Genomic DNA, 22,358 nt, shown 5'->3' with positions numbered 1-22,358 from the left:
AGATAGTTACTGCTCTGGGATGGAAGCTCTTTTTCAGTCTACTTGCCCTTATTTTTATTGTCCTGTACCGTCTGCCAGATGGTAATAGTTCCAAAAAATGGGTGCCCAGGAGGAGATGGATTTTTAAGGATGTTTGGAACTTTCTTAAGGCAACAGGAGCTATAAAGCTCTTCCAAAGAGGGGAGGGGGCAACCAAGGACTCTCTGGGCATCTCCCTTTCAGCTGGTCTTTGGGAAAAGGGAGGAAGCGTGAAGATAATTCCTATGTTGTGAAAGACCACAAAGGAACATCATGGAAACAGGACCTGGCAGAGAGATTAGTAACTCATAGGTACCTGATTGGCTGTTGACTGACAAGGGGCCCGTTTTCTGGGCTTCAAACATTTCCCTGGCTGTTTTTGTACATGCTCGGCCAACAATCTTAGTAGCTGCAAAATTGAATGCATGTTCTTCATTGCAATGTGAGGCTACCAATGAGTTTGGGAAATGTTGATTGGTTTCTATTTAACCACAACCTTAACACTTCCTTTTTTCTCTCTCTTCTTATTAGGGTCACTTGGGATTATAACTGTCCTCTATATAAGTAGATTAAGGTATAGAAGAACCTGAAGACTTTGTATTTTTCAACTACCATATAGTATATCAACTGTTTTGAAATGAGTTAAAAGATAACGGCCACTGGCTCTGCAATACCAACTTCCTCTTCTTCATCATCCGGAGGACAAAGATCAATACACACAATGTTGCAACAGGAAAAAGACAAGGAAGTGATACTGCAGATGATTATGCAAGGAATACAAAAAATACAAGTAAGACCAGAGAAGATAGAAAAGAGAACAGATAACATTGAAAAGAGAATAGAAAATATAGAACAAAGAAGAGAAAACATCAAACAAAAAGCAGGGAATGGAGATGGGAAAATTGAGAATATTCACCAAATGATGATGAAATATGAGGACAGACTTCAAAAAACTGAAGAAAAAGATGAGCAAAGAGATAAGAAAATTGGAAATATTGATACCAGATTCAGTGTGGTTGAAAAAGATAACAGTGGAATACTGGGATGGGAGATCAATGGATCAGAATTTTATCTCAGATTTCAGATTTTATTTCAGATTTAGAAGAAAAGGGAGAAAATCTGGCAGAAATAATGATAGAAATTCTGGCAGACATCTTGGAGATAACCCAAGAGAAGATGATGGATGGTATAGACAAGTTGTTTTGAGTCTATATAAGATATGCAGTGAGAAACAATCTCCCAAGAGAAGTTCATATAAGGTTTACTAAGAAAGCAATTAAGACAAATATTAGAGAAGGCAAGAGACAAAAGACTGGAATAAAAAATAAGGAGATTGCGGTTTTGAAACAAGTACCAAGAAGAGTGAAAGAGAATAGAATACCAATTTGTGACTCACTCACTCACTCACTCACTCGACGCCTCTTCACCCAACGTGGGTATAGGCGACTTCCATGGAAATTTATGGCGATCCATGGAAGCTGTTTCGGCTGGATATACCCAAGGGGACGCCAGTCCCAAGGGTCGACAGAGCCCGATTGGTGGGAACAGGGGGCACCACGTGAAGGCCGGGTTGTCGTTTGATAGTTGAGAGGCTATATTTGGCGCATCAACTATCCTTGGCCCCCTCCCCCAATTTGTGACTAAAATTTTACTTTAAAAAGTTGTTAATTATAGATGGCTGATATCAGAAGGTCTCATGTTTGTATGGCAAGGACGAAGATATAGAATAGATTCAACTGTGATAGCAGAACTATTCTATGCAGAACATTTGAGAGGGAAAGATGAGGAGACAGAAAAAGAAAAACCACTAATTGTACTCCAAGAGGAGTACAGAAAGAAGAAGGTGCGGTAGGCAGCATTGACCTTAGAGAACAACAAGAACCGAGATCTACTAGAGCAGTAAATCCTTCTTATAAAGTATAAATATGGAAGAGAAAAAATTGATTACAATTAATATAAATGGACTTAATTTGGCTATTAAAAGAAGGAAAACATTCCATAGAGAAATTAAAATTGGACAAAATCTGCCTACAAGAAGTACATATTAAAAAGCAACATGAACAAATACTGGTGCAGCCAAAATGAGGGAAAATATTTACTGCGTTGCCAAGATGTAAGAAAAGAGGAGTGGTTTTGTATATCAAAGATACAATCCCAGCAGAACAAATCTACACAGATGATGATGGAAGAATTTTGATGGTGGAAATTATGGGCAATAATAAGAAAATACTTTTAGTAGCAATTTATGCTCTTAATGACAACCAAGATGAATTTTATAGAAAATTACACATGAAAATATTTGCCAATCACCTCCAAGATGTGGCTTTACTCCCAAGTTCACCCTGTTTTCTTAGTAGTTCTTGTCTTCTGGCATCTCTGCGCACGCACACACTGGGAACAGGTTCCAGCTGTTCCTCTGCCTCACTGCTGTCTAGCTCCTTCTCTACCTCCAATGCTTCAGTGAACTTCCCTCAGTCCCCAGGACTGGCCCATGTTTTTCCACAACCTCCTCACTGTCCGACTGCTGCCAGTTTCACTGGTGCCCCACAACAAAAGGGGACATAAATGACAAGGCGCGAGCAAGGATGAGTGCAGCCTGGATGAGTTGGCGAGACCTCACTGATGTGTTATGTGACAGATGGATGCCAACCCATCTTGAATCTAAGACCTACAAGAGAACCATCCTCCTGTTGCACTGTAGGGCCCCTGAATGCTGGGCAGCAACAGGAGGGAGCAAAAGCTCTCTCCATACCATGGAAATGTGAAGGCTCCATTGAATATAGGGCACTTCCCTTCCTGACCACATCACACATGACACCATTTGACCACATTTTGGTGTGGCACCAATTACAGAGAAGATGAGAGAAGTCCGACTCTGCTGATAAGGACACATCCCGAGAGCAGCATCTTCCACCATGGCCAAGGCTGCCTACCAACTAGAAGTCAATGACTGGTGACCTTGTGGGCATCCAAAACAGGGATGGCAAGAGGTCATCAACAAAGATATGGAAGTTGCAGGCCTTCTCCTAGGCGATGCAGGTGACGGAGCAAAGTGGCCCTCAATGATCCCAAAACCGGACCCTGCACCTCTGGGAATATGCTAGGAAGAAGAAGATGGGGCCCTTGGTTCTCCCTGGACTTGGTTCTTTAGTTTCACACTTTTCATGACCCAAGTACATCATCAGTGTTGTACAGCTTCCTACAGCTTGACTCGCTGAGTGACCATTCAAAGTTACAACGGACCCCCTCAAAAGTATTTACCACATATTTCGGTTTACGACCATTTGCAACGTTCCGTGGTCACCTGATTCTATTTTTTTTAAATAAATGTTTTTTTAATTTTAATTGAAACTAGTACAGCATCTTTCTTTACATCTGTAGAAAATGTATCAATCGATTACAGATCCTCCACGGTCAACAAACATAACTCATATTAACTTAAGCATTATTATATATCCATTTTCATTTGACTGTAATTATTATTTAAAAGTATTAATACAAGTAATAATCTTGAACAATACCTGCCCACACCAGTGGGAAAAGAAAAAATCAAAAAGAAAAGGCAAAAAAAAAAAAATAGGACAAAAAAAACCCAAACAAACATGACAGGCAGGGAAAAAGAACAAAACACAGGTATCTATTTTAAAAAAAAAGAAGTATATCAGCTGGTTACAACATGCTTTGGTGCTTCTCTTCCATTAATTCATATTAATTCAAATATCTTAACTCAAATGTTTACCATATTAACATCATTATACCTCCAGTTTTAATTGCCTATATTTATTTAAACATCCTTCATCCTTAGCTATACCAAAAAATTAATCCATAACACATGCTGACATTTCATTTACTACTTATAAAGTCCTCTATTTACATCAAATCCTCATATCCTATTTTAGCTGAACATCCATAATATATAGTTATATCATATATCATAACATTTTCCCAGTGTTGATTAACATTTGATTGTATGTATTTTATTTAGTTTTTATAATAGTGGTAGTTATTGTAATTAATACTCTTTATGTATAATCCAAAAATGTTTTCTCATATCCAATTGTTATTTATCATATCGACTCCACATTACATACATTACTATCAATATCAATTATTATTCAGCTATATCTGTTACAAAGAGAGCAATTAGATTAGCTAGATTTCTTCAATCTATCAGCCAATTCCACATTATATACATTACCATCAATATCAATTATTATTCAGCTATATCTATTACAAATTAAAATAATCAGATTTAGCTAATTTTAAATTATATTCTTGCATCTGTCAGCCTGTGTCCCTCCAACAGCAAAATATTCTTAATCCAGTTGCCATTCGTTGAATAAATTTACCAAATGTTTTTATAAGCAAGTCCAGACAAAAATATCTTCGCACCTTTTGGCTCTGAATGTCAGTGATGAAATAATAATGTTGTCCCGGGCTTGTAAAATTTTTCAGATTGACTTTAATTCTCCAGGGTGGAGTTTCCATTTCTCCTGCACTCTGTCTCTTTAAATGAATCTTCCTTATGGCTCCCCCCCCTCCTTTCTTCCTCTGAGATAGACCAGACGCCATTTCTCACATTTTCCATTTGTATTTCAGGAACATTCAAACATTCAACAATCTCAGTTTTTCCTTCATATTTTAAAATCATATGATCCAATTTTCTTTCCAATTTCTGAAAAGAGTCAAAAAGCTCTTGACATGCGGAAGAAAGAATCTGAAATGAGGCTTCAGACGCCATGATGTGTCGCAGTTAGAAATTCCAAATATAAACACGCTGAAAACTGTGCAATCTTATCTGATCGTAAACACAGCCAGGTAGTAAAGATGTCAGATCGTGACAGGATAATTAGTAGAAAGTTGACTTTACGATCCACTTAAAAAGAGTCAGTGAGGGGGGTTGCCGAAGCATTCCTTGAAGCATTTAAGAAATAAAGTAGCCACCAGCCATAAATCCATTAAAAAAAGACCAATTCGCCGCTAGATTCTTCTATTTTATGGTTTCAATTAGTTTAGGCTTTTAGCGCGGACAGTTTCTCTTGAATAATAAAATCAGCTTACCAGATGACATCACTTCTGCCATTCTTAGGGGCAACCTGCAGTTTCAGTTAGCACGCAGCTAATCCAGAAAGGAATTGGCACGAGGAGTAAATACCCCCCCCCCCGCAGAGACTTTGCGGGTGTCTCTGAGGTCCTGGGTCTCTCCTCACCTTCACTGTCATCTCCGGGACAGCTAGAGTTCAAAGAACCCGTCCAAAAATCCTTCGGAATAGAGGAATTTCAGGAATAGCCTGAAACTCCGTCTTCTCACTGCTAAGCCCCGCCTTCTTCCACCTGATTCTATATTTTTGATGCACATACCCAAAACCAGCATTTATTTTCATTTCCCTGCAAAACTGGCCCGTTGTAAACCATTGCTTCACTTACCGACTGTGTTCACTTACCGACCGCCGCAAAAAGCCAAGCTTCTCTAGGGCCTTCACAACTTGCAACCATAGCCTCCATGAGGGTCATAAGTTGAGAATGACCCTGTGTTTTGTCTTTCCACATAGGAACTCCAAGCTTACCTGCAAACATCGCCCGATAATAGTCTCGTGTTTTAGTCCTGGTGTGCATTTGATCTTTGCTTCGGGAATCAGCATTGCAAAGGTCAACTCTGCAAGGGTCACACACAGCTCCGCCGCATCTCTGCCCATAAAACATTAACTTTTACAACCAGGCAAACTGAGATACGAAGGAGTTAAGGCTTCTCCCCGTGTGGAATCGTGCATCATTTTAACCTGGCTGTTAATCTGTCAGTGTTTTTTCTACCTTGGCCTAGCTAGCTGGCTGGGGAATTCTAGGAGTTGAAGTCCACCCCTCCTAAAAGGGCTGAAGTTGAAAAAAAAACACTGAACTAGATTTTTGGCATCAGATCTAGAAATGGTCCATGGAACATTCTTCATTTATTTGATTAGTTATCCCACCTTTGCAAGCAGTCCTCGACTTACCACAGTTCATTTAGCGACCGTTCAAAGTTACAATGGCACTGAATAGTTTAGGAACGCATCCCACAGTTACGACCTTTGCGGCATCCCCGTGGTCACGTGATCAAAATTCGGATGCTGGGCAACGGACTCCTCTTTACGACAGTCGCTGGGTCATGGGGATCCCCTTTTGCGACGAGCAAAGTACAATGGGGAAGCCAGATTCACTTAACAACTTGAGGGATTCACGTAACAACTGTGGCCAGAACTCACTTAACGAATGACTCACTTAAGGATGGAAATCTTGGGCTCAGTGGTGATCCAAAGTCAAGGAGCATCTATATTACATATTCAAGGTGGCAAAGATGCCTAACTCTTCTTTCTCCTGTTTTCTCTTCAACAACAACCATGTGAGGTGGGTTGGACTGAGGGAGATAGACTGGCCAGTCACCCAGCTTCTTTCATGCCTAAGGCGGGACTAGAACTCTCTGTCTCCTGGTGATTGGCCCAAAATCACCCAGCCGGCTTCCATGCCTAAGGCGGGACTAGAACTCTCCGTCTCCTGATGATTGGCCCCAAATCACCCAGCTGATTTTCATGCCAAAGGCAGGACTAGAACTCTCCATCTCCTGGTAATTGGCCCCCTATCATCCAGCTGATTTTCATGCCAAAGGCGGGACTAGAACTCACCAGCTCCTGGTGATTGGCCCAAAGTCACCTAGCAGACTTTCTTACATAAGGCAGAACCCACAAAGTACTGGAGATCAGCTCAAAAGTCGCGAAACCCACTTTAATTCCTAAGGCGAGACTAGAACTCATTGTCTCTCAGAGTTTAGCCAAAGTTGCCAGGTTAGCTTTCATACTTAAGGCGGAACTAGAATTTGTGGTATCCTGGTGATTGACCTAAAATTACCCAATGAACTTTCTTACATAGGTGGGACTAGAACTCCCAATCCCACAATGATCGGTCCAAATTCCACTTTAATTCCTAAGGCTGGATTAGAACTCAGGGTCTTCTGGTGATTCACAAAAGTCACCCAGACTTACCTCCTGTACTTGCGCAACTGTCCCTGACACCTATTAGCTCTTCGGTGCCAGGCATCCAGGAACAACTCACTACTGGGATCCGGCTCACTCTCCCTTGTCTACTCCCCACTGGTCCAAGGCTCAGGCGCCTCCTGTGGCCAACCAGCCTCTCTGCGCCGTACTCAGAGTCGGAACCCTGTCCAGGCTCTTCCACATCCTCCAGAGCCAACTCATAGGGCCCCTCGCTGTCGGAGTCTGGTGGCAGCTTCAACGGCTCCTGCTGGGCCACACAAGACATACGTTTTGCTATAAGTAATAATTGGATATGAATATTGAATGGTACCTATGAAAGAAAGATTAAGGTCAATAAAAAAGAACTAAGTTAAATTTAGTTAAGTTTTGTTTATTAGGGGGCAAATGTTATGATAAAGGACACAGTCAAATAAAGGAGGGATAATGATAACAACGTATATACATATATACATGGGTACAACATAAGGAAAGTGGTTGTAAATTGTAAACAATGATTTGGAAAGGAGGATTAGAAATTTTTGTTATTAAATATTATGGATGTTTAGCCAGAATAAGCCATAAGGATTCAGTGTTATTGGAAGATATTAGAAATAGCAAATGAAATGAAAGCCCAGTATGTGGTTATGTTTTAAATCTTGATATATTTTATGATGAAGGACGTTTAAACAACTATAGTCAAATGAAAATGGAGGTATGATGATGTAACATGTGTAAATATATCTGAGTTAAAATACTTAATATGAATTATGGTTGATGACTGTGGAAGAGATGCACGAAAGTCTTTTGTAACCAACTGATACACTTTCTACTGTAGGGTTATTACAATGTTCATCTGGATGGTTTTTGGAACTGCGGTTACACGTAATTGCAAGCGTCAGCAATTCTTTGCTTGCAGTGTTCCCAAGCATGTACAAGGACACAGGATGAAACAATGTATAACCTGTAACATTTGCTGCTTTGAATGTATAATATTTGAGTCTTTCATTGTGTGTGAAAACATGCATCTTCTCATGAACACCAATGATGTAATTACTAACCAATTACTGTACCATGGAGAATTGTTAACCAATAATGGAATAACACGTAAAGTAGGTAAGAACTGAGAAACTAAGAAACTATAAAAATCCTGTCTGATGCTCAATGAAGTTGCTGTTGATTCTCAATAAACTGCTGTTGATTCTGCTATCCGTGGATTGGTTTCCTTTCACTCATCTTCAGCCTCCAGGGGCAAATGCTACATTCTAGAGGACGTAAAGAAGGAGGATTCTTTGTGTTGTGTCTGTTTTGAAAATAAAAAATAAAAAAATTATATATATAAAAAAAATTAACGTTGATTGGATGAAGGCAAATATATGAGTCCCAGGATAATGTCTATGAAGCTTCTCCGTCATTCAGGTCCTGGTTGTCCCAAAGGTGCTTTTTTTTTTAATTAAGAAAAATTTTTAGTTTTTAATTTAAAACAAGTACAAAATCTTTCTTTACATGCTATAGAAAGTGTGTCAGTCGGTCACAAATAAACTAATAATCCTCCACAGTCAACAAACATAATTCATGTCAACTCGAACATTTTAACTCAAATATTCATACATATCACCATCATCATATATCCATTTTCATTTGACTGTAATTATTATTTAAAAATATTAATAAAGATAATAATCTTAAACAATACATGCCCACACCAGTGGGAAAAGAAAAAATCAAAAAAGAGGGGGGGGGGAAGACAAAAAGAACAAAGAAAAGGTAGGGAAGAAAAAACAAAAACAAAAACAAAAAACAAAAACAAAACAAAAAAAGAACACAGGTATATATTATATATAAAAAAGTATTTCAGCTGGTTACAACATGTTTTGGTGCATCTCTTCCATTAATTCATATTAATTCAAATATCTTAACTCAAATGTTTACCATATTAACATCATCATACTTCCACTTTTAGTTGACTACAGTTATTTAAACATCCTTCAACCTTAACTATGCCAAAGAATTAATCCATAACACCTGCTGACATTTCATTTACTTGCTTGTAGAATCCTCGATTAACATCAAATCCTCGTATCTTATTTTAGCTGAACATCCATAATATTTAGTACCAAAAAGTCCATCTTCCATGCAGTATAGTTTATTATCATTCTCCCTTCTTTATGTAGTTATATCATATATCATAACATTTTCCCCATATTAATTAACATCTAACTGTATATATTTTATTTTATTTTTTAATAGTGATAATTATTGTGATTAATAACCTTTGTATATAGTCCACAAATATTTCCAACCTTCCTTTCTCATATCCAATTATTATTTATCATATCAACTCCACATTATATACATTACTATCAATATCAATTATTATTCAGCTATATCTATTACAAATAAGAGTAATTAGATTTAGCTAATTTTCAATTGTATTCTTCAATCTATCAGCCTATGTCTCTCCAATAGCAAAACTTCCTTAGCCCTATCACCATTCTTAAAACAAATTCCCCAAACGTTTTTATAAGCAAGTCCAAACAGAAGTATCTTCGCACCTTTTTGCTTAGGGTGCCTTTGGTGTAATAACGTTGTCCTTGGCTTGTTCCACTCAATTTGTTTTTGATTTTCAAGGGTGGTATCAAAAATTCTGCAAATAATGTTTCATAAAGTATTGATTCTTTTATGCTTCTCATTCCTCCTGCAATCTGTCTTTTAAGATAAATTTTTTGTATAGCCGCCCCTCTTTCACGCGTTGTATCTCTTTCCCTTTCTGCCTCCGAAATAGACCAGACGCCCGACGTGTCAGCAATTGAGAGACTTCCTTTCTGACATTCTTCATTTGAATTTCAGGAGCACTCAAACATTCAACGCTCTCACTCTTTCTTTCATATTTTGATGTTAAAGACAAGAGATAGTCCAGTTTTTTTTCAGATTTTTCTGAAAATTTTTCATACGTATCAAACAACTTTTGAAAAGCGGAAAAAATCACTTGAAATGAATCACTTGAAGCAAGTACAGACGCCATGATGTGATGCAGAAAATATTCGCAAGTAAAGACACGCTGAGAGCTATGCAGTCTTATCTGATCTTAGACCAACACAGCCAAGCAGTAAAAGTGTCAAGTTATAAGAAGCCAAATTAAAGTAAATTGGTTTACAGCCCACTTAAAGAGAGAGCCTGCGGGAGTGTTGAAGTAAAGTAAACTTTCCTTTATCCACGTAAACAGCATTCAAAACATTAAAGAAATAGGGTAACCACCAGCCATAAATCCATTAAAAAAACCAATTCGCCGCTAGATTCTTCTGTTCTTTGGTTTCAATTAGCTTAGATTTTAATGCGGACCATCTCTCTTTGAGTAATAAAATCAGTTTACCAGTTGGAATCACTTCTACCATTCTTAGGGGCTACCTGCAGTTTCGGTTAGCATACAGCTAATCCAGAAAGGGTTGGCAAAAGGGGTTAAGTTCTGAGCCCCCCCCCCCCCCCGCCCCCGAGACCTGCAAACGTCTCTGAGGTCACTGGATCTCCCCAAGCCTTCACTGTCCCTCCAGGACAGCTAGGATCGAAAACGACCCGTCCAATTCTTCCGGAATAGGGGAATTTCAGGAATGGCCTGAAACTCCGTCTTCTCACTGCTAAGCCCCGCCTTCTTCCCAAAGGTGCTTTTTCAAGAGGCAACAGGACTCTCTTGGTTTTTCTTTGAAAATGTTTCGCTTCACCTCCAAGAGAACTGAAGAAACTTCTTGAATGAGAAGCCAAATGTCTTCAAAGAAAAAACCAGAAAGTCCAGTCTTCTGAGGACGCCTGCTGGAGCCCATCTTCAGGGAACTTCTCTCTACCAGAATATATGCTTCAGATTATTCTATGCTTCATACTTATGTGGTGCCTTCCCATTGGTTGAGTGGTGTGTTTGGGTAATGTTGATTGGCTTTCTATTTACCCACAACCTTAACACAGAATATGATTTTTAAGATGTTAGTTTAATGAAAAGACGGACCAGTGGTGACATGAAAGCAGTCTTCCAATATCTCAGGGGCTGTCCCAAAGAAAAGGGAGTCAAGCTATTCTCCAAAGTGTCTGAAGGCAGGAAAAAGAAACAAAGAACAGCATAGCATAGCATACCATGGAATAGGAATAGGAATAGAATGGAATAGACATATGTAGGGTTTTTACAGTGAATCATCTGGATGGTCCTTAGAACTGAGGTTACACGTGTAAGTACAAAGTGCGGCAATCTGCAGAAAATATTTGCTTGTCAGCTATTCTTTGCTTGCAGCGTGTTCCCAGGCATGAAGGACACGGGATGATGAAACAAAGTATAACTTGCAACATTTTATTCATTTGAATGATAACACTTGATTCATTCAGCTGCAACAACATGCACATTCTCACGAACACCAATGATGTAAGGCCTAACCAATTGTTGTGCCTTGGAGACTTGTTAGCCAATAATGATATAACACGCAAAGTAGGTAGAACTAAAGAAGCTGCAAACACTATAAGAATGATGTTCCATGATTAATAATTTTGCTGTTGATTCTGCTATCTATGGAATGCTTTGTTCAATAAACTTTTGTTGGTTTAGCTATCCGTGGGTGGATTACATTCTTTCATCTTCAGCCTCGGGATCCTAATCCCTACAGACATAGACATAGAAATTAGAATAGAATAGAAATAGAATAGCATAGAATAGAATTCAAATAGAATAGAAGAGAATAGAAAAAGAAATAACATAACATAGCATAGAAATAGAAATGGAATAGAATAGAAAGAATAGAATAAGAATAGAATAATAAGAATAAGAATAAGAATAAGAATAAGAATAAGAATAAGAATAAGAATAAGAATAAGAATAAGAATAAGAATAAGAATAAGAATAAGAATAAGAATAAGAATAAGAATAAGAATAAGAATAAGAATAAGAATAAGAATAAGAATGGAGATGGAGATGGAGATGGAGATGGAGATGGAGATGGAGATGGAGATGGAGATGGAGATGGAGATGGAGATGGAGATGGAAATGGAAATGGAAGAGAAGAGAAGAGGACCTTGGGGGTCTTCTAGTCCAGCCCCCTGGTCAAGCAGGAGGACCTATACCAGTGATGGCTAACCTTTTCCGGACTGAGTGCCCAATGTGCGTGTGAATTGGCATGAATGCGCACATGTGCACCCAAACCCTCTAAATGCAATGTCCATGCGATCCCACAGCAAGAGGCACGCTTCCTGTGCTTGCATACGTGCCCCCCCCCATGCACCCCATCTCCTGCACATGTGCGGCAGGGACCTGAACACCAGTTGGCCAACGGGCGGCGAGCGGTGCCGGAGCTGAACTGAGGAGACAGCTTGGGCTCTGCATGACACCTCTGGCACGTGGGCCATAGGTTTACCATCACGGAGCTGTACCATTTCAGAGAAGTGACTGTCTAGTCTCTTCTTAAATGGATGGAAACTAATGAAGGAGAGAAGCAAGCTGCAATTAAGGAGAAATACCCAGAGAGTCAGAACAATCAAGCAGTGGGACAACCAGTCTTCATAACTTGTGGTTGCTCCAACTCTGGAAGTTTTAAAGAAGAGGTTGGACAACCATTTGTCTGAAGTGATATAAGGTCACCTGCCTGAGCTAAGGGTTGGACTAGAAGACCTACAAAGTCCCTTTCAAGTCAGTTGTTTTGAAATAATTGGAGAATTCCGTTCAGTTCAAAGTTTATTCTGATTAAGACAATAGCTGTGACTCATGATAACAGCAGATAACTGTGTTCAGCGAGAGCATTGAAGATATCCATTTTTAATAAGGTATTTCTTTAACAGACATTGGGACTCTGAATGTAACATCATCTCATATTGTTGTTTGACTTATTATCTTTTATTTCGTGCATAAAGTCTTTTTCAGTAATGAAACTGTTTTTGTCCAATCCAGGAAACGTCCAGCAAGTGAAGGGCAGCTCAAATCTCTGGAGAAACCGCAGATGCCTTGATATGCCCTGTAACCCCATAAGAAAGAAGGAATTGTTAGGTGCAAAACTGATTCCAGGGAGATCTGAAGCCACGAAGGTCGTTCAAAGCGGAAGAGGTCAAGAAACTCCGAAATGGAAAAGCTGCTGGTGTCTAAAGCCACTGAAGCAAACTCCGCTCTGGAACCAGAAGCTGCATTGAATGACAAAAAACTTCACAACAATTTTATTTCTTTCTTCATCTAAGTTAACTAGTTGTCCATCTCACAAAGAAGAGATTCTGGAAGGTCTGCAAGGAAACTAAAATACAGGGAATCTTTGACCTGCGACCCCAGTCGGGTCCAAAACTTTTGTTGCTAAGCGAGACGATTGTTAAGTGAGTGTTGCCCCATTTTACAACCTTTCTTGCCACCTTTGTTAAGTGAATCCCTAGAGTGGAATTAAGGAGAAACTTCCGGACAGTGAGGAAAATTAACCCCTGGAATAGCTGCCTTCAGGAATCGTGGGAGCTCCATCACTGGAGGCTTTCAAGAAGAAACTAGAGAGCCCCTTATCAGGAAATAGTGTAGCTTCTCCTGCTTGATCAGGGGCTGGACTAGAGGACCTCCAAGGTCCCTTCCAGCTTTATTCTGTTCTGTTCTGTAAGTTAGTCACGTGGTTGTGAAATGAATCCAGCTTCCCCATCGACTTTGCTGGTGAGAAGGTCACAAAATGGGATCACGTCCCTCCTGGGACAGCGCGACCGTCATAAATGTGAGTCAGTTACCAAGCATCTGAATTTTGATCATATGACTGTGGAGATGCCGTAACGGTCATAAGTGTGAAAAACAGTCATAAGTCACTTTGTTCAGTGCCGTTGTAGACTTGAACTGTCATGAAACAAACTGTTATAAGCCAGACGACAAAATATCATATAAGATAATGTAACATCACATCACATAATGTCATATATCATATATCATGAATCCTGTATCCTGCATCATATATCATGTACCATGTAAGAATAAAGTGGATCAGCCATAATCTTGGTTGGGGTTTTTGGAGATCCAGCAGGTGGAGAGCCTCCCTCCCTCCCTCCCATTGGGTCATTCCATAGGAGACTCCTGGCTTTGCTCCACATGATATGACCAATGTGATCAAGGGGACCCTCCATATCCCACCCCTGTCACCTGGGGGAGTGGGAGGCCCCTGGAGTCATGGCCTCAGCTGTCCCCATGAGACATAAAGGATGCAGTGATGTCATGGCCCCTGAGGGCAGACTGGGAAAGGCCCAAGGGAGGAGAGGAGAGCTTTGGAGCCTTGAGTTAAGCAGCTCTGCTTTCTCTCTGCTGCCTGTCGCTCACTCTCCGTCTTCTCTCTCTAGAGGAGTTTTAGTTTGGTTGCGGTGCCAAAACAGACAGTTGTAGAGGTAAAAAGGACAAGAATTCCTCTGTAGAATCAGAAGCTCCTTGGGCAGTCGGAGCTTTCTGAGTTGACCAGGGAAGAACATGTAGATAGGTAGATAGGAGATAGATAGATAGATAGATAGATAGATAGATAGATAGATAGATAGATAGATAGATAGATAGATAGATAGATGATTGATAGATAGATAGATAGATAGATAGATAGATAGATAGATAGATAGATAGATACAGACAGACAGACAGACAGATAGACAGACAGAACCACCAATGAACACTTTGGAGTTACAAACTTTCTCTTTTGTTGATAGGATCTGTTTCCAGGTCTAGCAATCATTCTTTACGGCAGGATGTCTCACAGGCTGAACAAGTTGCCCTGCCTGAAGAAGGACAGCCAGAAGGCCCGTCCTCAGATCACTAATAATGACCCGCAGCGGTCGGACCAGAGAGCCCAATTCTCGGGCTCCCACCCATCCACTTCTTCAGCTGCTCAGCGAGCCACACAGGTCCTGCCTCTGCTGATGAAATCTTCTCCAGCTCCAAAGGAGCCCAGGAAGAAAGTGCAGCTTCCATCACTGGGGCTGCCTGATTTGGCCAAGAAAGGAACTGTGAAGACCCCTCCGAAGGGTGCTCAGATGGAGGTCAAGCATGGCCAGAAGGAGCCTCCTTCCCTCCCAAGAGGGCCTGAGTGGGAAAAGGGTCGGAGCAGCAGCCTTGACCAGGGGAGAAAACGCTCCCAAGATGCCATCCTATCTTTATATCCAGGTATCTATGCTACAGGGCTGGGCTACTTCTGGAACCAACCTTCTCCTATCACATCAGCCCATCCCACCCTATCAACCAACCAATCAATCAATCAATCCATCCATCCATCCATCCATCTATCAGAACAGAGCCAGAAGGGACCTTGAAGGTCTTCAAGTCCAACCTCCTGCTCAAGCGGGAGTCCCTACACCATAACAGACAAGTGACTGTCCAGTCTCTTCTCAAAAGCCTCCAGTGATGAAGCACCCACAACTTCTGGTGGCAGGCTGTTCTACTGGTTGGCTGTCCTCACTGTTAGGAAGTTTCTCCTTAATTCCAAGTTTCTTCTCTCCCTTGATTAGTTTCCATCCATTGCTCCTTTTTCTGCCTTCAGGTGCTTTGGAAAATATGTGGACCCCGTCCTCTTTGTTCCAGCCGCTCAAATACTGGAAGACTCCTCTCATGTCTCTCTCTCTCTCTCTCTCTCTCTCTCTCTCTCTCTCTCTCTCTCTCTCTCTCTCTCTCACACACACACACACACACACACACACACACACACACACACACACACACCGCCCTTCTTTCCTCTACATGAGCGAAACCCAAATCCTGCCACTGTCCTTCATCAGGCAGGGAAGAAATGGCGGAGACCCTCTCAGCTCTTGAGAGTTGCGCCCCTTCCTGGATCGGGATGCTTTGTGCACAGTCACTCGTGCCCTCGTCCTTTCTCGCTTGGACTACTATAACGCTCTCTACATGGGGCTGCCCTTGAAGAGCACCCGGAAGCTTCAACTGGTCCAGAATGCGGCTCCGCGGAGTATCATGGGGGCACCTAGGTGCTCCCATATTACACCCCTTTTAGGCAGACTGCACTGGTTGCCGCTTGTCTTACAGGTGCGATTCAAGGTACTAATTATGACCTTTAAAGCGCTCCATGGCTTAGGCTCAGGATACCTAGAGACCACCTACTGCCACCGGTAGCCTCCCACCGTCCATTGCGATCCCACAGAGTTGGCCTCCTCAGGGTGCCATCAGCCAGAGTGTCGGCTAGTGACCTCCAGGAGGAGAGTCTTCTCTGTGGAGCGCCTTTCCTCTGGAATGAGCTGCCCCCGGAGCTTCGTATAATCCCCGACCTCCAGTTCTTCTGACGCGCCCTAAAAAGTTGGCTTTTCCAGCAAGCCAACCTCTCCTGAACAAAACAAGATAAATTATTGATCACTGTTAATTTTAATTCAATTTTTTTTTAAAAAAATGTCATTGTCAATTTTAATTGGGTTTGGGATATTCTATTTAAAATTGTTTTAACTTTGGTATTATGTGTTTCTTTTAATGTTGTACGCCGCCCTGAGTCCTTGGGAGAAGGGCGGCATATAAATCTAATAAACCTAAACCTAAACCTGAACCTCTTCCCTTCAAGAAGGCTCCTCCTGCCCAATTGCCCCTCGATCTCATCCTGTGTCTCCTTCCCAGAACTCTCGGATGAACATTTCCAATATTTATGGGCAAGAAAGCGGTGGTTCAAATGCAGACAGAAGAAAGAAATATTGGACTCGATGGAGGAGGCAGAAATTTTGGATACCATCTTGGAACATCTTCATCCTCTCCAGGTAAGCAGGGGTCACTGGGGTCCCGGAAGTCCTTTGTGGAGAGATTGCGGAAGCCACTGCTGCCACGATGGAGATAACTGACCCCCAAAGTAGACAAAGGTGGTTCTGGAGAAGTGGCTGTACGATGGGGCCCTTGGTGGGAGGAGCATGGAAGGACCATGGAATGATCGCCTCAACCATTTCAGACTTCTCCTGAACATCAGGACAATGCGATCCTTAGAGTCTGTCACCAGCCCTGGAACGCTCCCAATCCATGGAGAAAACCCAAAGAAGGTGGAGATTTTTGCATATCTGGGATCCCACCTCCAAGGCAAAGGTCTTCTGACCCAGGTTTCCTTAAAAAGCAAGAAGTAGAGTCTTGGTCACAACTGTGAATTCCTTTCATTGAGAGTCAGCCAGGCTTGGCAAACAGTCTTTCAGAGGAATATTTATCTACACGAACCTTATCTCGCTTGGAGAGCTGCCAGAAAATCAGTTTCCAAACACAGGGCAAGGCAACACTTGGCACGGAGTCTCTTATAGTCACAAACAGAACTTCCCACTCTTGAAACAGCCAACCAACTGAATCCCTAAGCCCTTGTCTGAGCTTCCCTCAGTCCCCAGGACTGACCCATATTCTTCTCCAACCTTCTCATTGTCCCACCCTATTGCCAGCTCCACTGGAGTGCCACAACAAAAGGGAACATTAATGGCAAGGTGCAAGCAAGGATGAGTGCAGTCTGGATGCATTGGCAAGAACTCACTGATGTGTTACTGGACACACAGATGCCAACCCGTCTTGAATCTAAGATCTACAAGAGAACCATCCTCCTGTTGCACTGTATGGCCCTGAATGCTGGGCAGCAACAGGAGGGAGCAAAGTCTCTCTCCATGCCATGGAAATGCAAATGATCCCTTGGATATCGGGCACCTCCCTTTCTGACCACATCACACATGACAGCATTTGACCACATTTTGGTGTGGCACCAATTACAGAGAAGATGAGAGAAGTCTGACTCTGCTGATAAGGACACGTCCCGAGAGCAGCACCTTCCACTGTGGCCAAGGCTGCCAACCAACTAGAAGTCAGTGACTGGTGACCTTGTGGGCATCCAAAATAAGGATGGCAAGAGGCCATCAACAAAAATACGGAAGCTGCAGGCCTTCTCCCAGGTGATGCAGGTGACGGAGCTAAGTGGCCCTCAATGATCCAAAACTGGACCCTGCACCTGTGGGAATACGCTAGGAAGAAGAAGATGGGGCCCTTGGTGCTCCCTGGACTTGGTATTTAGGTATTTAGGTATTTATTGAGATTTATATGCCGCCCTTTTCCCTGAGGGGACTCAGGGCGGCTTACAACCACAAGGAAGGGGAAGTGCAAGGTCAAAACAAACAATATGTGAACAACAGAAAAATAGTAAAAAACCCAACTTTCATTCAACAATCAAACACTCGGGCGGGTAATTAGGAACCTATCCCCAGGCCTGCTGGGAGAGCCAGATCTTGAGGGCTGCGCGGAAGGTCTGGATAGTGGTGAGGGTGCGGATCTCCATGGGGAGCTCATTCCACAGGGTCGGGGCAGCAACAGAAAAGGCCCTCCTCCGCGTGGTCGCCAGTCGACATTGACTGGCAGATGGGATTCGGAGGAGGCCCAGTCTGTGCGATCTAATTGGTCGATTTAGGGAGGTAATCGGCAGAAGGCGGTCTCTCAAGTACCCAGATCCACTACCATGGAGTGCTTTAAAGATGGTCATCAATATCCTGAAGCGCACCCGGAGACCAACAGGTAGCCAGTGCAGCTCGCGGAGGATAGGTGTAACGTGGGCGAACCGTGGTGCACCCACTATCACTCGCGCGGCTGCATTTTGGACTAGCTGTAGTCGCCGGATGCACCTCAGGGGCAACCCCATGTAGAGCCCATTGCAGTATTCCAGTCTAGAGATCACAAGGGCTCGAGTGACTGTCGTGAGCGCCCCCCTATCTAAGTAGGGCCGCAACTGGCGGACCAGGCGAACCTGGGCAAATGCCCCCCTGGTCACAGCCGACAGCTGGTGATCAAAAGTCAGCTGTGGATCCAGGAGGACTCCTAAGTTGCGGACCCTATCTGAGGGGTATAAAATTTGACCCCCCAGCCTAAGCGTTGGTATATCAGCCAAATTATTGGGGGGGAAACACAACAGCCACTCGGTCTTATCCGGGTTGAGTACCAGTTTGTTAGCACTCATCCAGTTCTTAACGGCCTCCAGACCCTGGTTCATCACGTCCACCGCTTCATTGAGTTGGCACGGGGCGGACAAATACAATTGTGTATCGTCCGCATATTGATGGTATTTTATCCCGTGCCTCCGAATGATCTCGCCCAGCGGTTTCATGTATATGTTAAATAGTAGGGGTGACAGGACCGAACCCTGGGGTACCCCACATGTTAGGGGCCTCAGGGACGATCTCTGCCCCCCAACCAACACCGACTGCGACCTGTCCGAGAGGTAGGAGGAGAACCACCGCAAAACAGTGCCTCCCACTCCCACCTCCCGGAGACGTCGCAGAAGGATACCATGGTCGATGGTATCGAAAGCCGCTGAGAGGTCCAGGAGAACCAGGATGGACGCATAGCCTCCATCTCTGGCCCTCCAGAGATCATCGGTCAATGCGACCAAAGCGGTTTCTGTGCTGTAACCAGGCCTGAAGCCGGACTGGAAGGGGTCAAGATAACTAGCTTCCTCCAAGGCTCGTTGGAGCTGAAAGGCCACCACCTTCTCAACAACCTTCCCAATAAAGGGAAGGTTGGAGACAGGACGAAAGTTATTTAAAATGGCTGGATCTAACGATGGCTTCTTCAGGAGGGGTCTCACCACCGCCGTTTTAAGTACGGCGGGGAAGTGCCCCTCCCGAAGGGAGGCGGTGACAACCGCCTGGATCCAGCCATGTGTCACCTCCCTGCTGTTAGCCACCAGCCAGGAGGGACACGGGTCCAGAATACAAGTGGAGGCACTTACAGCTCGAATGGCCTTGTCCACATCCCCAGAGGCAACTTCCTGGAACTCAACCCAGAGCTGATGTAACAATTGATCCTCCTGCGTCTCAGCTGGATCTACTGCGGTGGAGTCCAGGTCCGATCGAAGCCGAGCTACTTTGTCCGCCAAGAATTGAGCATAATCCTCAGCCCTACCCTGCAAGGGGTTTCCCGCCTCCCTCCTATTAAGGAGGGAGCGGGTTATCCTGAACAGGGCGGCTGGGCGAGACTCGGCGGACGCAACCAAGGAAGAAATATATGATCTTTTCGCGGTTCTTAATGCTCGGACATAGTCCTTGGTGCAGGTGGTTAAGAGTGCTCGGCTTACCTCGGACCTATCGGACCTCCACTGGTGCTCTAGGCATCTCCTCCGGCGCTTCTTCTCCCGGAGTTCCTCGGTGAACCAGGGAACTCTCCGGGATCCACTGACCCGGAGGGGCCGTAGTGGCGCAATCCGGTCGAGAGACTCCGACGCCGCCGAGTACCAGGCGGCGGCCAGAGTCTCCGCCGAACTGTGGGCGAGGGTATCAGGAATAACCCCAAGCTCCGTCTGGAACCTCAGAGGATCCATAAGTCGCCTGGGGCGGAACCACTTGGTCGGTTCCTCCTCCCTATGGTGGGGGTTTGGCCTCCGGAAGTCAAGCCTCAGTAGGCAATGGTCTGACCACGACAGGGGTATGATCTCATTACCCCTCAGACCAAGATCACACATCCACTGCTCCGAGAGGAATACGAGGTCGAGCATGTGACCCGCTGCATGGGTTGGGCCCCGAATTACTTGGGTCAAGCCCATGGCCGTCATGGAAGCCATGAACTCCTGCGCCCCATCAGAGCGTTCACCGAGCGATGGCAAGTTGAAATCCCCCAGAACTATAAGCCTGGGGAACTCAACTGCCAGCTCGGCTACTGACTCGAGGAGCGAGGGGAGGGATGCTGCAACGCAGTTGGGAGGCAGGTACGTTAGCAGCAAACCCACTTGACCCTTGAGGTCCAACTTTATCAGCAGAGACTCACACCCGACAAGCTCCGGAGCAGGGACCCTACGAGGTACCAGAGACTCCCGGATTACAATAGCCACACCGCCACCCCTTCCCTGGGCTCTCGGCTGATGAAGCACCTGAAATCCCTCTGGGCACATTTCTACAAGGGGGACTCCTCCTTCTGTGCCCAGCCAGGTTTCAGTAATACATGCCAGGTCTGCCCTCTCGTCAACAATTAAGTCCCGGACGAGGGGAGCTTTGTGAACAACAGACCTGGCATTTAGCGACAACAGCCTGAGACCAGGGTCCTGACTACCCGCGCCATCTGGTCTTGGAGTGGGACTCCCAGGGCCGGAAGGAGGGATCTCTGTAATGTAGCGAACCCTCCTTCCCCGGTAATGGCCAGCCCTGAGGTCCCCGCCGTATCTGCCTCTCCCAGTCACGACCGCTATGCTCCGACCCACTCCCATGTCCATAGCCCCCCCAACCCCCCCGGTTCCTCCCGCCTTCCCCAGCAGGTCCTCCGAGCCAAACATACTCATTTATCCACTCTAACAGTTCCCACGTATAATTTAAAACACAAATACAAGGGTAACAATTGCTAAAAGTGGGCCATTCATTCAATTCCAGCCAGCACCCATACACTCAACATTCTATTTAAAAATTGCGCAATTATGATATATAATAATAATAATAATATGGGAACAATGGAGGAAGCGGTGGTCTGCTCCTCTCCCTTCTTATGTCCTGGGAAAATGTCCTTCGCCACCAAATCAAGAGTACGTAATATGTCAGGTGGCTGCAGGCAAACAAAATTAAATATAAGGCTCCAAAGTTCATAGACGACACCCGTATAGTCTTGTCCCGCTGGTGGAGATTAGCGGGCTGTATATTCGAGGGTCTCTTTCCCAAAGATATATGCGGGCCCCAATATTGGAGACCAGGGTTCGAGGCCAACTTGCACCGCTCTTGGAAATGGAAGGAGGAATGCTGGTATTCTTGGGGCTCAGTCCTTATCCCTGTAGTCGCCATCCTCTATTGCTCCCCGCCAGTTGGCCACAGTCCTACTCCTCCTACTGGTTAAATGGACAGGGAGCAAAGTCCGGAGGGGGCTACAGCGACAATAGACAGCAAAGCAGCAGATGATAAATAGTAAAATGGCGACAGGTAGTACAGTGAGCAGAGTTAGATCCGAGGGGGGGGGGGGCGTCTAGGGCAATAGTAAGCACGTCCATTCAGTCTGTAAATTCAGTGCAGCCCCCAACAACTTCCGACAGCCCCCTTCTTTGAAGTAAAATAAATTAAAATTCACCCCTCTCAGTTCACTAGTCACCAAGACTCACAATCTCAATCACGGCCACTCAGCTCCAGCCTAGTCAGCAAGCTAGCCGGAAAGAAGATGTAAAAAGTTGTACTGTGAGTCAGCTGTTTGGCGCCGCCATTTCCTCCATGGTTTTCTCCACGCTTCTCTTCCAACCTCAGCAGCTGCTGTTCCGCTGCTCTGGGATGGATGCTAGGACCAGGGGCCAGTAGGTAATTGGCCAGGGGGCTCACCAACAGCACCAGGGGCTACCAAAAAGGGCAGAGATGGTAAGGGGAGGCTCCGAGCAGGCTCCGAACGCCCGCGCGCCGCTCTCACCACCGCGCGCCGCCGTCGCCACC

At 44.1% G+C, this 22,358-nt stretch overlaps 1 protein-coding gene across 1 annotated transcript in view; it reads left to right on the top strand.

Annotated features, from left to right (window-relative positions):
* Positions 1-16,670: 16,670 nt before the first annotated feature.
* The window catches only part of LOC148045371 (maestro heat-like repeat family member 5), a 29,045-nt gene continuing 23,357 nt past the window's right edge, over positions 16,671-22,358 (top strand). Inside the window, exon 1 of the mRNA XM_087715087.1 lies at positions 16,671-16,724. Within this exon, the coding sequence (XP_087571213.1) occupies positions 16,671-16,724 (54 nt within the window). The remainder of the gene's footprint in view (positions 16,725-22,358) is intronic.

Source organism: Thamnophis sirtalis, unplaced genomic scaffold, assembly GCF_051295495.1.
Source record: "Thamnophis sirtalis isolate CommonGarterSnake01/CBP01778 unplaced genomic scaffold, rThaSir2_p1.2 scaffold_5, whole genome shotgun sequence".
NCBI lineage: Eukaryota > Metazoa > Chordata > Lepidosauria > Squamata > Natricidae > Thamnophis > Thamnophis sirtalis.
Note: the sequence above shows the minus strand (reverse complement) of the source record. Positions and strands in the feature narration are given on the sequence as shown.